Raw genomic sequence first — 14423 nt, 5'->3', positions numbered from 1 at the left:
CCCAGAGCCAGGCTGGGTCTCTGCCTGGCGGAAGGGTGGGCTCCGATGAGACCCTACAACCCTCCAGCACCGCGCTGGGGAGGTGTTTTTCCCTCTTGCTCCTCTGGGATCAGCCGTGCGGTGCAGGCACAGGCCTGCCCGGGCACCGCCGGCTGCGCAGAGCGGTGGCCAAGGGGTGCCCGGGGCCTGCGGCTGCTCGATCCGGGTGCAGCTGGGTGCACCCCAAGCCAGCACCGTCTGGGACGTGTGAGCTCCACCCGCGCAGCCGAGGGGCATCGCTGGTGCCCGGTCTGGCTGGGCCGGGGTGGTCAGCTCTGTGGCCAGCTCCTCGGGGCCGTGGCAGGGACAAGCTCCTGGCACCGCACCTGCCTGGGGCTCTCTGTGACCCCTGTGGGGCTCCTGCCCCTGCTCCCACCCCCAGGGCAAAGCTCATCGGGGGGTAACAAGCAAAACCTCCCCCTGCCCCGGAGCTGTGCAAACGGGATCAGGGTTTGAGTGACGCCCACGACCCCACGCGGCACACGCACGTGCTTTGTTGCCTTGGGAAATGAGGCTAAAAGGTGAATAGGATTATTGTCACTTCGCTCCGGCCTGGCAAATGGCTCCCAAGGTCACCCGGCTGGCACGGAGCGGCAGCGGCCCTGGCTGCCGGTTCAAAGCCACCTCCCCCCCCTTCCTTTTCTGGGGGGCTGCTCTGTGCACCCCCTGCAGCTTCCCCCGCCCCGGCTGGTCCCTGGCCACGGATGTTGCCACCGAATGGCCGTGCCCACGTACCCACCGGCTCCTGGCAGCCAGTTACCTCCCCGCTGCGCTCGGGATGCTGCCGGGGGTGAGGGGGTGGCATTGCCGGTGGCACTGTGAGCTGTCCCGGGGTGTCCGGGAGCGCCCCAGCCTCGGCCCCGCAAAACCGGGCGGTTTCCCTGCCCTCGCTGTCCCGCCAGCCCGGACGGCCGAGCGCTCCCGGCTGCGAACCGAGCCGTGCCGGAGGCTGCCCGGAGCGGGACGGGCTCCTCGGGCGGAGGCTGCCGCGGGCTGCCCCGTTTCTGCCCCGCAGGAGCCGCGTCTGCCGAACCCCTCCAGCGCAGCGGGGAGCGGGGCGGGTGGGAGGGGGCGGCCGGGCAGGCCGTGCCGGGGCAGACGCGCTGCGGGAGGGCTCGGGAGCTCCCCCGAGCCGGCAGAGCCCCGCGGAGCGCGGCGGGGGCTGGCGCCGCCCGCCCCATTGTCTCGGCTCTTCCTGCCCAGCGCCCCCCGCGCCCCCCGGGCCGGGTCTGTGCAGGGTGCGCTGCCGCGGTGCGGAGGGGCTGGGGACGGAGCCGCTGCCCCGGGGAGGCCCCTCTGCCCCGGCTGGCTCCGTGCCCGGGGCCGAAGCACCCGGCCGTGCTGGGTTATCGCCCGCCCCGGCCCCTCGCCGTTATCGGGCGGCTCCAGCCGGGCCGGTGCGGGGCCGGCGGCCCGGCACCCCCCCGCCTCACGGAAGGATCCGCCTGGGCTGAGATCCCGGGGCCAGGCGCGTTCCCCGCGCCCCGGGGGGCTCCGAGCAGGGGCTGCCGGTCCGCCCTGGCACGGGCCCCGCCGTGTCCGCGGGGGCTGCTGTCCCGGCCGCGCCCCCCGCGCCGAGGAAGCGCCGCCGCTTCCCTTCCCACGCGTCCCGCTCGGGGCCCCCCCGCGCCTCCCGCACCCCGCCCGGGGCCGCACGGCCGGGGCCGGCGGGGGGTGCAGCCCCGCGCCCCCCACGCCACGCGCGCCCCCCGCCGCGGAGCCCCTTTCCCCGGGGCCGCGGCCTCCCCCCGCCGCCGCCCGCCATTGCCCGGCCCGGCCCGGCCGCGCCTCCCCATTGGCTGCCGTCCCGGCCGGGGGGCGTGGCCGCAGCGGGACCGGCCCGAACCGGCTCTCCCCGCAGGGGACGGAAGGGAGGAGAAGGGCGCTCTGCCAGCCTTTCCCTCTGATTGGCTGCGCCGGGCTGGGTAGGCGGGCCAGCTCGCCGGAACGACGCTGCGATTGGCCGTGGCGAGGGCCGAGGGGGCGGGGCCCGCCCCGGGCCCGCCCCCGCCTCCGTGCCCCGGCGCGGCGCTTATAGCGGGCGGCGCGGGGACGCGCGGAGCGGAGCGGAGATGGCGGCGGGTGCGGAGGGGCTGCGCGGCCTCGTGGCGCTGCTGCTGCTCGGCGGGCTGGCGGCCGGCGTGGCGGGGACAAGTACGGGACGGTGGGGGCCGGGGGGCGGGCTCGGGCCCGGCCGGGGGGCTCGGCTGGGGGGAGCCGGGCCGGGGGGCGCGGGGCGGCCCGGGGCGGCTTTAGGGTGGGGGAGCCTGAGGGAGGCGGCGGGGAGGCTCCGAGGCGGCCTGGAGGGGCTCGGGGGGGGGTCCTGAGTGGAGCCCTGCGGGGCGGCTCTCGGTCGGGGATGGGGTTGGGGCCGCGGGCGGGGGGCTGCGGGGCTCGGCGGCGGCTCGGTTGTTGCCGCCGGGGGCGCGGAGCGGCGCCGGGGCCGGGCAGGCGGCGGTGCGGGTGCCCTGCGGCGGGGCACGTCGCGCGGCGGGCGGGGCCGAGGGGGCGGGGGCGGGCCCGGGAGGGGGCGCGCGGCGAACCCGGCCGCAGCCGGGGGGTCGGAGCGGGGCCGGGGCAGAGCCCAGCGGGGCCGGGGGGCGGCGGGGCCGGGGCAGAGCCCAGCGGGGCCGGGGGGCGGCGGGGCCGGGGCAGCGCCCGGCGGGGAGCGGGGCCGGGGGGCGGCGGGGTGTCCCCGGGCTCCGGCGGCCCCTCCGCTCCTGCCGGGTCGCACCGTGCGCGGCCGGTCCCCGCGAACGGGGGTCGGCGATGTCCGCCGGTGCCGCCAGCGGAGCCGGCACGGTTTCCCCTCGGTACAAACGAGCACGTTCGTCGCTCGCAGCCGCCGCCCCCGTTTCCAGGGCTTACGGGCTGTACCGGAGCCCTGGGCGTTAAACCCTTAAGGATGTTCACATGGTGCCTAAGTGGATAATCCCCTAATGAGGAAACCGAGCCCCGCTCGGTCCCTGCCCGGTTGCGGGGTGCGGGGAGCCGGGTGCCGCGGTGGGCACCGCCGCAGCCTGTCGCTGGGCGCTTCCAAGCGAACCCCGAACGAGCGGGGATTTGCCCTGACCCTTCACCGAGGGGCCTGGCCGCTGCCTCGGCGAACGCGGCGGGTTTTGCCCGGAGGAATCATCAGTCTCTGGTTCCGCCCTGGCGCGGGAGGTGCTGGTGGTGAAGGGTTTGTTTTATTGTGGGTGGGAGGCTGCTGCTTCTGGCTCTTTAGCGTATCAGGTGCTAAAAGATTTGCAGCCTGTTTGCGGTATCAGACTGACTGCAGCGTAGTAGAGCCGAGCCCAAAGAGTGGGAGGATTCTGAAGAGTCCAGGGGTGGTGGCAGAAGCGTCTGCTCCGATATTTCCTTGCAGCAGAGCTGCGGTTTAATCCTGCAGGGGAGAGGAGGGGCAGGGGAGAGCCTTCTCCTGAGCTTCACACTGCGGGTAGAGTGTGAATTTCACAAACTAACCTGAAACTGCTCGTGTTGGCTGCTTCCCGCAGCCGCACTGAGCGATCCCTTCTGGAAGGGGCTGACACCAGTGAGGTGTGGAAAAGGCTGTTTCTATCCTTGGTCTGAAAAGCCTCAGAAGGAAGAGCTGCTCTGCAGGCCTGTGGTCGTGCAACGTGTCCCCTGCCCCGGCTGTGGGCGCTTGGGCTCGGTGTGTAACGACGCTCATGCTTCAAGTAAGCAGAGTAGGGGGCTGGAAAGTGCAGGGTTTTTCCTCTCAGGGGTGTTTAGATTTGGCTTTACAGAGCAGACTTGACGAGAGATGGTCCCTTTGAACTGCAGCCTCCCAACTTCTGGTCACTCAGCACACTGCGGTAGGTGCGTGCTTGGAGCCTGTGCCCACAGGAGGAGGCGTCCTGGCTGTGCAGTGACCGCCTGGTTCTGTGAAACTTAAGGGCAGAGTGGATTTTATAGCTATTAGGGGAAGTGGCAAAAAGTGTCAGAGCCTCGTTTATCCCCTTCCGAGGGCAGGAAACAAAGGTCATGCCAGGGAGGAGGGTGTACGCCGCGGGACGGGGCAGGCTCCTGCCAGGCTCGGCTGTCCTGGGCGCAGACACTGTTTACACCCCAAGGACTCCTCCCTCTGCTCTGCTTGGGGGAGAGGTTGTTTTTAGTTTGAAGGTGACTCAGGAGGACGTTATCTGGTCCTGTCTGCCCTCCCCACTGTCCCGCTCTGTCAGATACCACGCTGTGCCCAGAGGAGCGTTCGGCTCAGTCCTGCGAACGCCCCGGGTTTGTGAGCGGGTCCCCCCCTGCAGCCCGTCACCCTTCGGGACCCGCTGGAGCAGCTCTGACCAATTCCAGGGGGTTGATGCTGGTGCCTTCCCCAGCCCTGAGTGCCCAGGATTGGGGCTGCCTGGTCTGCTTTGTGTTGGGGGGAGAGGGGATATGGATCCCATGTGAACGCAAACGGGACTTGCTGTTGTTGCTGCTTGCCCAGGCTTTTTAGCCTGCCTGAACTGCGTGAAGTGCCCTCTAACTCGGAGCAAATAACCTTGCAACAGCTTATTTTGTCAGCATACAATAATCACCTTGTATCTGTGAAAAAAACAAACCTTGATCTTTACTAGCTCCCACTTTAAATCAGGCTGTAATTAAAACGGGACAGGTTCCTACAAGTGCTGTAGTCAGTTCATGACTTCGAAATTAGGTGGTTGGGAGTGTTTAATCACAGGCCTGTGGTGTAAAAAAAACATTTGGCACATAGGTCAGTGAAACTCTGTATGAGAAAGGTGCTTACAGCTGATACCCCAGACGTCCTTTGGGACCCCCATCGCCTCCCACTTTTTAAAATCGGTTCAAGAAGATCATTCCGGTGTCTCTGGTGCAATTCTGTCATCCAGAGTCACCTGGAGGCCTTGGAACCTTTGCCAGGGTAGTGTTGAACGATGCATGTCTGAACCAGCAGCACCACGGCTGGTGTGTGAAATATCAGAATGTTTTTTAGCCCCCAGGTTACTCTCAGCCCTGTTTAAGGTGCCTCAGTTTTCAGTATCAGCCTTCTCCTGAAAGTCTCCAGGTCTCACATGAGGGTCAGATCTCTCCTTCCTTGTCCAGGCATGTTTATTCTTCCAGACTTTTAAAGCTTTAGTATGTAAAACCGATTTTTCCTTTGAGAAATGTGGAATTGATTTATTTAGGACTCTGAAACTTACCTTGCAGACTTAGCTGGGTTTTTCTTGAGTTTGGGCAGATTTAGTTTTGTAATACTGGTTTGTTTCTACACTCACAAAAAATGGTCGTAGGATTTCTTGTTAAAACATCTTCAGGTGGTCAAAAACAGACAGACAATTCAGTCCCAAACCCACCTCCTTGGTGCCTGTAGGTCATGGTACATAGATGGAGGGTTGTATATGATCGTGAACTTTAAGTGCTTCATAACCAAGTGAATTCCCTGGAAGCCGTCCCGGTGCGCGGGCTGCCCCGCACGCCCGCTCCTGGCACGTCTGGTCGGCGTGCAGGAAGGACGTGTCGCAAGCTTAGCTGGTTCTTCTTAAATCTGACCGAGGTTGAGTCACGTAAGTAGCCTTGACCGAGGGCTGATGTCTTTCCCTGCAGCGGTGTCGGCAGAGCCGCCCTTCCTCCCACTCCGGCGGCTCGCACCGGGCTCCGGTGGCCGCGCTGTGCCTGGCTAGTGGCCCGAAGATGTTTGGCAGCGCGGCTCTCGCAGGCCAGTGGCCCACGGACCTACCTTTGGACTGTCTGCTTTGGCGAGCTGACCCCCCACCCTCTCGCTGCGAGAGCGGTTTGAAACACACCGCAGTCCCAGCCCGCAGCTGCTGCCCGTGCCTTAATCTGTTCATTACCAATTTAGGGCGGCAAAATTATCTCGCCTGAGGCGAAAAGTCTGATTTCACTGTTTGTGTGGCAGCGAGTGTTACACACTTCCTCACCTGGCTTGCGACATCTTGCAGGCTGCGAGGCATCCCCCCCTGCCTAAAAAAGCTGATATCTTAATACTGTGTTTAAAAGTACCTGCAGGGCATCTTGGTGAGCAGAGCGGTGAAACCAGCGTGCGAGAGCGGGGCAGGGAGCAGCCCGTGCAAATACCCCGTGCTGGTTTGTAGGGGCTGGTTTTGCAGCGGGGTCACAGGAAATATCGTTGGCTGGAGACGTCCCGATGCGAAATAACCACCGTGCCTGAGCTGGGCAGAGTTCAGAGAGCGTGGAGGGGGGAGAGGGACGAGTACGCTGCTCCGAAGGTTGTGTGGCCTCTTCTCAGTGGCTGAGGTTTTTTTTTTTGCTTGTAGAGGGTGAATTCTTGCTTTGCACTAACACTTTGCACTAATACCTCTTCGACTCGTAGCTGGTTTTATAAAGTCACCGCTGTCTCAAAAGAGACTGACTCAGGACAGCGTCGAGTTGTACTGCGAGGCGATTGGCAACCCCATCCCCGAGATCCAGTGGTGGTTTGAGGGCAACGAGCCCAACGAGACCTATGCCCAGCTCTGGGATGGCGCGCGGCAGGACCGCGTCAAAATCAACGCCACCTACAACCTGCACTCCACCAGCACCATCTACATCGCAAACCTCACGAGCGACGACTCGGGCATGTACGAGTGCCGGGCCAGCAACGACCCCGACCGCAACCACTTGTCGAAGAGCCCCAAAGTCAAGTGGATCCGTTCCCAGGCGAACGTTTTTGTCATCGAACGTGAGTGGCCGCGCTGAGGCCTTGGCACTTGCTCGGACACCGGTGTCTTGAGTCTCCTGCCGTGCTCACCCCTGCACCCGTGTCCTGTGGCTCCCGACAGCCCCCCCCCAACCCTCCCACCCCGGCTGTAGAACCGAGAGACTCCCACCCTCTGTCGTCTCCCTCACCACCCGTGACTTGACCCGAAATGGCCCTGCTCAAAAAGGGTTGTGGCTTCCCAACCAAAACGTCCTTCGGCAATCCCGCGCCTTTCCCGGAGCCAAAGACCTGGAACCTGCCGCTTGTCCCCGAGCGCCGCCGAGTCCTGGTGCTGCCTTGCAGAATCGGGTCTCGATTCTGCGGTGGGCTCTGCCCCGAGCAAACCAGCCCTTCCCTACAGCTCGTACAGCCGCTGCCCCTGCCAACAGCCTTGCTTTGAGCCCGCTTTCCCGCTGGTGATACAAGCTGTGGGGAACAAAACCTGCCTCGAGCTCCCCGAGGTGCAACCGTTTTTGAAATGGCCGTGTCTGTGTGCGACGCTGAGTGTGACGTAGTTGCTTGTCCTGTGGCAGCGGCCGGGATCCCCCTGGCAGGTGAAATCCGGAGCTGACAGGGAGCTGCTTTGAGAAACCCGGGCCAGTGTGAGGGGATTTAACGTCCTGCTAAGGTCCTACTGGGAATCCTGGGGTTAGCAGGGCAGCGTAGCAGCCCTTTCAGCATAAACGTGCCCAGGGACACAGGACTCCAGCAGAACCTTTTTCCAGTGGGGTTTGGGTAGGAGGAGAAGCAGAACGCCCGTCAGCCCTGTGCAAAAGTGGTTCCTCCCCAGAGACTGAGGCTGGGAGGAAGGGAAGGAACCGCAGTGCCACCGGGGCTGGGTCCCGGTGCTCTGGTGGCAGCTGTTTTCGGGGTCTGCCTCCTGCAGTAGAAACGCCTGAGTCACCTTTCGCTGCATAATTTACTGCTGCTTGGCTCGTGGAGGCCCGGGACCTTCTGGAGTCACGGTTCTGTGTGTTCTCCCTGGAGTAAACCTAAGTGTAACCTCTTGGGCTGCATCAGACAGTGCACCTACAGCTTGCACAGGGTCTTGTTTGCTGCCCTCTCAGAGGAGGGTCTTTGCCATCCCTTGTGTTACTGGGGGTGCCTGGAGCTGCTCGGGCTCTGGGGTGTGGGCACAGCCAGTGCTGCGGCGGCTCATAAAAGCAGAGCCGTACTCTGGTAACTGCCCTTCACAGAGTGACCTTTTCCGTTGCTTATTGAGCACTTGGCTCTGCTGGAGCTGCACCCATCGTAGGGACAGCGGGAGGCTCGAGCGGCCCCAGCCCGGGGCCAGCGCTGGGTATCCCTGGGGGCACTCAGGCCACAGCCGCCTGGTTTTGGGTCTCTCCTACGCTGGCGTTGCCAGTCCTGGTAGGAGACTGATTGCGAAGGTAAGTGAAAGCTGTGGCAGAGACAAGGAGCTGTGGGTCCTGGTAACTCCATTAAGGGTTCTTGGGCAGGCACGTGGCCTCTGCAACACTACGTGTTAACTTCAGCTGAATTATTTACGAATGCAGGTCCAGACATCAAAGCTCAGGTCACTGGCGTTTCTGGGAAGCTGATCCTCAGCTGTAACATGACTGGGCCTTACCCTGCCGTCGAGGGGCACGAGTGGATGCACGGGGACAAGATACTTCAGACGGACTCGGAGTCAAGTGCTTTCACCAGCTACTCGTGAGTGTCAGGGGTGAGGTCAGATAAGAATCTGAACACAGGGGACAGGTTTTTTTACCAGATGCAGTTAATGTTTCCTGTTGGCTGAGCCCAAAGCTAAGTGCCTGCAGTCTTGCTTTAGATGTGGGCTTTTAAACTGTAGAACGTAAGATGGGCTAAAAGTTTTGTTAAGACCCAACATTTTCTCCTTTATGGAGAGGAGGGGTCAAAAAGGAGGAGGAAGGGAAAGTTATGTGTACAAATATCCTCTTAGTAAGAGGAGTTCTGCTGCTGTGTGTTTTTACACAGGCATAAAGCATGGTTTGTCAGGTGCAGCACAGCTGGGGCCGCTGCCTGGGCTGTGCCTGCAGCGCTGACACCAGCGTGCTGGAGCTGTGTCCCTCGGGGGGACCCCTGCTCTGGGCAGGACGGCAGCTCCCTCCCTGTGTGTTCAGCGAGAGGCTCCGGTGTGTGTTGTCTCTGCCTTTGGGCTTTATGTACCTGTCCAAAGTCCAGCCGCTCTTACCCAACGGGCTGGGAAGTTGCCTGTGAGTTGTGGTCAGTGCTCGGAGCTGTTTGCAGGGTGTAGCTGAGCAGAGCGGGGATAGCAGCCTTATTGTAGCAGTGCAGTGAGCTTTCCTTTCTGATTACAGTCAGGCCTGGCTGGCACTGACCCAGCAGCTGTAGAGGCATCATGTCCTTTTGTATGGCAGTGCCGACATGCCTGTCTCCCCATAGCAACAGGGAGCTGAACAAGGATTAAAGTATTTATAACCCAGCCTCCCTCGCGTGACCTCAATTCCTTCGCTGAGTGCTTTTTGGAAGTGGGAAGCGCCACGCACAGCAGAACTGACAAACAGCCTGTTGTCCCGGCACAGCCACGGGACTGAAACTTCGCCTGCCCCTTCCCTCGCGTGGGTATTAGGAAGCTGCAGAATGAGGCGTTTGTTGCGGTGCGGCGTAATCCGCTAAATCCCATTGCAGCAGCTTTGCAAAAGGGAAAAGGGGAGAGTTCTCCCTGCGCTTGCATCAGTCCGGAGTAACCCAGCCCGGGCGTTTCTTTGCCCCTGCTTTGCCGTGTGTTTGAGGGCTTCCCTCCCCGGGAGGAACAGCCTTCCTCTGAATCTGCTGTCCTGAGCCCCTTGCCTGCCTCCGTGAGCAGCGAGCTGCAGGGCTGGTGTCTCACACGAGGCGTGTGGCCGTGTCCTGGGCTGTGCTAACCAGAGGACTCTCTGGTGCTCCTGCTTTTCTTCATCTACACTAGCTGACAGTCTAGGTCTTAAATTTTTTCCCTTTGTAGAGGCCCTGACAGCAAGAGTTCTTTGGGTTAGGGAGTGAAAGCTGCTGGCTTTCAGGATTCAGAGCATGAGGTCTGGAGTCTGACAGACCCACGTCAGAGTGGGTGTATGTAAAATCATCCTCTGCCACCCTCGGTGTGTGGGGAGAGCAGGGCGGAGAGCTGGGCTGCAGTAGGTGCTGGAATGGGAGAAGTTGTCTGTGGAGGAGATTGCTGATGCTTATAGGTGTCTGTTTCTGTGGGTTTGGGGTTCACTGTCTGGGAATGTGTCAGTGGTGCTGGATGCTTGTCTGACGTCCTGTTTTCTGGTAGGATTGAGGGGAAGATGGAAGAGCACTCTGGCGTCTATGAATGTGTCTACAAAACAAGCCCGGTGATCAAAGGACAAGTGAATATCTCGGGTAACTCCATACATTTGCTTCTGGGTCTGAGGAGGGGAGTGGGAAGGCTGTGATCTCCTGAGCACTTTGCTTTGGTGTCTTTTCAGCTGCTTGAAAAGCTGCTTCTAGCCCTTATTAATGGAGCTGCAGGACCCTCACGACTGCTGCCAGATCTGCTCTGTGAGGCAGCTCCATCTTAGGCAGCTCCAGTGTCTGTAGGGTCAGCTCTTAGGCCTCGCATGAGATCAGCCTTCTGCTATGGGCATGTTCGCACAAGAATAATGGAGGGGGTGATGCCTGGTGGACAAATCTGAGCCTTTCTCGGAGCAGCTTGACGTGCTTTCCCCTCCAAAAGTGCCAAACAATGGGCGAGTGAGGGGAACAGACCCACTAAGGCACTTCTTAAACTGAAGTCAGACTTTATGGGTGACTTTGATTCTGACTGGGTGGACTGCAGGGAGTACAAATCTTCACCTTCTCTGTAATGAGGTGTCTGATTTTTTTTCCCCTCTTGCCATAGTTCCACCCCAAGTGACGGCATACAAGAAGTCTGAGCATGGGAACGAGGGGGACACAGGCGTGCTGACGTGCAAGAATCCCTCTTTCCCCCCTGTCAGCTCTTGGATCTGGTACAAAAATGGTCAAGAGGTAAGTGCTGTGGTTCGATGCTCTTCCTCCCCTTCCGCCTCCCCTGCTTCCCAGCAAAGAGGTGGAGGACCTCCTCCCATCAGAGTTAGCTATTTGAGTAGCCTCCTCAGTGCCGTGGCAAGGAGGAGTCCCGTAGTGGTAGGACCATGCATGGTAAGTGAGCAGCTGCCCTGGCATCAGCACTGCCCTGAGAGCTGTTTCTTCCTCCCTCCCTCCAGCCCATCATCAATGGTTCTGGTCGATACATTATCAAGTCCAGTGGCAACAAGACGGAGTTACGCATTCTGAAACTGAATATTGAGGAGGATACAGGTGACTACCACTGCAACGCCACCAACGCTTATGGCTCTGGTGGTGCTACAGTAAACCTGCGTGTACGCAGCCGCCTGGCAGCGCTCTGGCCCTTCCTGGGTATTGTGGCAGAAGTCCTCGTTCTTGTCACCATCATCTTCATCTATGAGAAGAGGAGGAAGCCAGATGAGGTTCTTGATGGTAAGAGGTGCCTGGGGTTAAACCTTTCTGGGGAGACCAAGTAACTTGTAGGGTGCAGGCAAAATGTTCTTGTAGAGAACTTGGAGTTCCCTTCGTCAGATGGGCGTTAATTTGAGGGCTGCTTCTCGGGGCACTTCTTGTAAAACCATGGTAGTCTTTAGTAGACTGCTTTAGCCATGGAGCTGCAAGTAATTGCAGTGTTGCTGACAGTCCTTCAGCAAGCTGTGCTTTGCATCTGGAGCGAGATAAGATTCAGTGCAGGTCAGCCTGGCCCTTGTCTCACCAGTTCCTCTGCGCTTTGCTCAAGTGCTTCACGTGAGTGCCTGCAGGGCTGGGTTTCCCTTGGCAGCTAGTGTTCTGGAGAAGCTGATTTCTGAATAAGTAGTAGAGCTCTTCTGGTGCTGCAAAATCAGGGGATTGTGTCAGTGGCTCCGTAAGACCAGGCTTAGCTTAGTTCAGGTTCAGTTCATGGATCTGGTTTGGGTCCTCAGATCTACACATCCTGACTCCTGGGGATTTCCTCAAAGCCTAGTGCTATCTTCAATCTGTCCTGGAAATACCAGCTCCTCCCCTTCCCTATCAGTAACAATCTGCATTGTGTTAGCCCAGCAGCCCTCCCTTATCTGATCCAGTTAACAATGAGGTGTAAATGCTTGGTATCCTTCCTGCTCCCTGGGTCAGCCCCTCCGCCCTCTGCTCGGAAGCAGCACATCAGGTGGGCTGGGTGGTGTGAGGTGCAGCAGAGGGACCAAAACTAAACATCCCTCCCTTGAGGACAGGGCTTGGAGTTCTACTCCAGGCAGTTCTACAAGCAGATGCTTTACCCTCTGACGCTCTTGGCTGGAAGGCAGACGTCTTAAGGATGTTCGGTGGGAAGCAGCCCCCTGCTCTGCCAGGCCCTGGCGAGGCAGGAGCCCTGGGGGTGACCCTTTGGGTTCATCCTGTGCAGGCAGCAGCACCCAGTGTACCCAGCACCCTGTCTGGGGTGACAGTCCCCGGAGTTTAAGAGGTGGCAGAAATGACTTCCTACGTGCTCTTCCCTGACACTGTTTGTTCTTTCTTTCTGTGCTGTCCTGAACGTGAAGATGATGATGGAGGTTCTGCACCGCTGTAAGTACCTTCCTTTTTCCTACTTAGCCAGATCTGTGCTGGCAGGTCACATCCATCCGGGGGGTCTGCTCTGGGGGTAAAAGCTGGCTGGTGTGGGAGTAACATGCTGGCTTGCTGGGCGGGAGGCTTCCCCCGTGGTTCGTTTAACACAGCCTGTGTATAAACCACAGACAACTGGGGCTGGCACCGGTGTCTCAAACTGACACTGTTCTGGTGATGAATCTCATCTCGCCTTGTCTTGACCATCTATTTGGACCTGAATGACACTAGTGGGTAGCGTGGGGCTCTGTGCTTTCTCTTTCCTCACTGCCCCTTCTCTCTCTCCAGGAAGAGCAATGCCACCAACCACAAGGACAAGAACGTCCGCCAGAGAAATGCGAACTGAGAGCGGGGCAGGTGAGTGCCATTGTCCTGCCCTGCCCCATCCACCCCCCAGCACAGCGCAGCCTTACTGGTGCAGCTGGGTCATCTAACTGGCTTCTCTTTCTCTCCTGCCAGGTGACGTGTAGATGAGGAACTCGTCTGGACAATTTTGTTTTCTTCTAATTTTTTGGTAAAATAGCACCATGAAATATTCTAGTGCATCCTTGCGATTCAGTTACTTCACTTTCTAAAGAAACTTAAGTTGTAGAATCTAAAATACACTTTTTTAAAAAAAAGAGTTGTGGGAGGGTTTTTCTACCTGTAAGTGTAAATCCCCTGTTTCTGGTAGTCTAGGTCACTGGCTGTCTCTGTCCTGGGTTTTATCATGCTAGTAGAGTGGTGGGGAGTGGGAGTGCAACTTATTTCTTCCTCACTGCTGGGAAGAGCAGGGTGTGTTGGGCAGGGCCATTCTGAATGCCCTCCTCGCCCCACCTCAGCGTTTGAGGCCGCTCAAGGAGCTGTGGATAACAGACCTGAACACGCAGGGAAACGTGCGCAGCTCCGTGTGTGCTGCTGCACGGGAGGTGGCTGCGTGGCCCCTGTTCCCAGCAGGTCTGTTGTCCTGCCCTGTTTGTGGGGTTGGGGAAGGAGCTGCTTTGGTGACCGTCTGGAGATGACCCGACCTGACCGAAGGTTTAAGAAGGTAGTTCTGTGTCTTTGCCAGGGCATCACCTGGAGCAAGGCTGCACCTTTCCCTCGCGTGGGAGCAGCACGTGTGCTGTGAACCACTCGGCCAGGGCCACCGGGCACGTCTGCTGGTGTGGCTCCTGGGCAGGGCTCAGGTCCTCGGCATGTGCCACACCGCCAGCCCCGCACACGCTGCTGCTCCATGTCAGGCAGGTTCCCAGTCGGCTCCTCCAGAGCTGCTTTATTTCCCCTCTGAGGCAGACGACCAGGCGGCAGCGTTAGAGCCGGACGCTGGATAAATGCGATTGCTGTTAACTTACCTCGTGGGCTGTGTTAGTATCTCGAGTTGCTGCAGTGGGGGACAGGGGCTGCGGTGCTGGGGGGCAGTTTAACAGTGTGTTCTTGTGCTTGAGCCATCGTGGTGTTTGCATGACACAGGAGCCTGAGAGCAGACAAATGCTCAGTGGAGTCTAATACCTTTATTGCTGGGTAGCACTGAATTGTCCATCTGTTAACACACTTCACAAATAAAGATGATTCCTCTCTCTTTTTTTCCACCTTTGTTTGGACTCTGGTCTCTCTTCCCTCCTGCCTGGACCCCTGGGTTTCCTGACCTGCTGACTCATGCCTGGCTCCTCTGGCTGTAGGACACGCCGCTCTGTCTCGCAGTTCGGTGCCAGCTCCGACTGCTCTAATCACCGAGTGTTTGCAGCTCGAGAGGTGCCCGAGCCTTTGCGAAGGGGGATGAGCAGTGCTCCTGCTGCACAGTCCCTCGGCGTCTTCTGGCTGTGGGGTTGAGGATCGGCCCCGAGCTACAGGAGCCCGTGCAGGATGTGCTGCTTGTGTGTCTCATGCTTCTCTAAGCAGTTATTTTTCTCTCTCCCTGCTCTTCCCTGGGAGGGAGAGCGAAGGTGCGAGGCCTTTGCTGCCTTTGTGCGCAGCGTGGTGCCTGGGGAGAGGATGGAGGATGTGTGAGGGGTCCTGTTGCTGCTGCTGGCCCTGGGGCTGAGCTCAGCGTGCTTCTGCTGTTGCTACCACCCTTGGAGCGAGGCAGCGGTGACTGGGGGCTGGAGAGGAG

The 14423-nt window shown here is 59.9% G+C and overlaps 2 protein-coding genes across 2 annotated transcripts; both read left to right on the top strand.

Moving 5' to 3' along the window:
* Positions 1–2085: 2085 nt before the first annotated feature.
* On the top strand, positions 2086–13902 carry BSG (basigin (Ok blood group)). Its single transcript, XM_068420785.1, has 8 exons — positions 2086–2193; positions 8233–8389; positions 9978–10066; positions 10566–10693; positions 10912–11185; positions 12271–12295; positions 12623–12691; positions 12794–13902. Exons 1-7 carry the CDS (start codon positions 2112–2114, stop codon positions 12678–12680), a joined length of 813 nt encoding a protein of 270 aa, XP_068276886.1. The 5' UTR covers positions 2086–2111; the 3' UTR covers positions 12681–12691; positions 12794–13902.
* LOC137675033 (basigin-like) lies at positions 6319–8226 on the top strand (the record flags this gene model as incomplete). The annotated part of the gene is made up of 1 exon (XM_068420921.1): positions 6319–8226. A coding segment is annotated over one exon (396 nt), but the record flags the coding sequence as incomplete, so codon positions are not given.
* Positions 13903–14423: the final 521 nt, after the last annotated feature.

The sequence above is a fragment of the Nyctibius grandis genome, chromosome 31, assembly GCF_013368605.1.
Source record: "Nyctibius grandis isolate bNycGra1 chromosome 31, bNycGra1.pri, whole genome shotgun sequence".
Classification (NCBI taxonomy): Eukaryota; Metazoa; Chordata; class Aves; order Nyctibiiformes; family Nyctibiidae; genus Nyctibius; species Nyctibius grandis.
Note: the sequence above shows the minus strand (reverse complement) of the source record. Positions and strands in the feature narration are given on the sequence as shown.

Coding starts and splice junctions, on each gene's coding strand:
- BSG (XM_068420785.1), top strand. CDS start 2,112: ATGGCGGCGGGTGCGGAGGGGCTGCGCGGCCTCGTGGCGCTGCTGCTG. Junction 10,067..10,565: donor AGGACAAGTGAATATCTCGG/GTAACTCCATAC, acceptor CTCTTGCCATAG/TTCCACCCCAAGTGACGGCA. Junction 10,694..10,911: donor GGTACAAAAATGGTCAAGAG/GTAAGTGCTGTG, acceptor CCCTCCCTCCAG/CCCATCATCAATGGTTCTGG.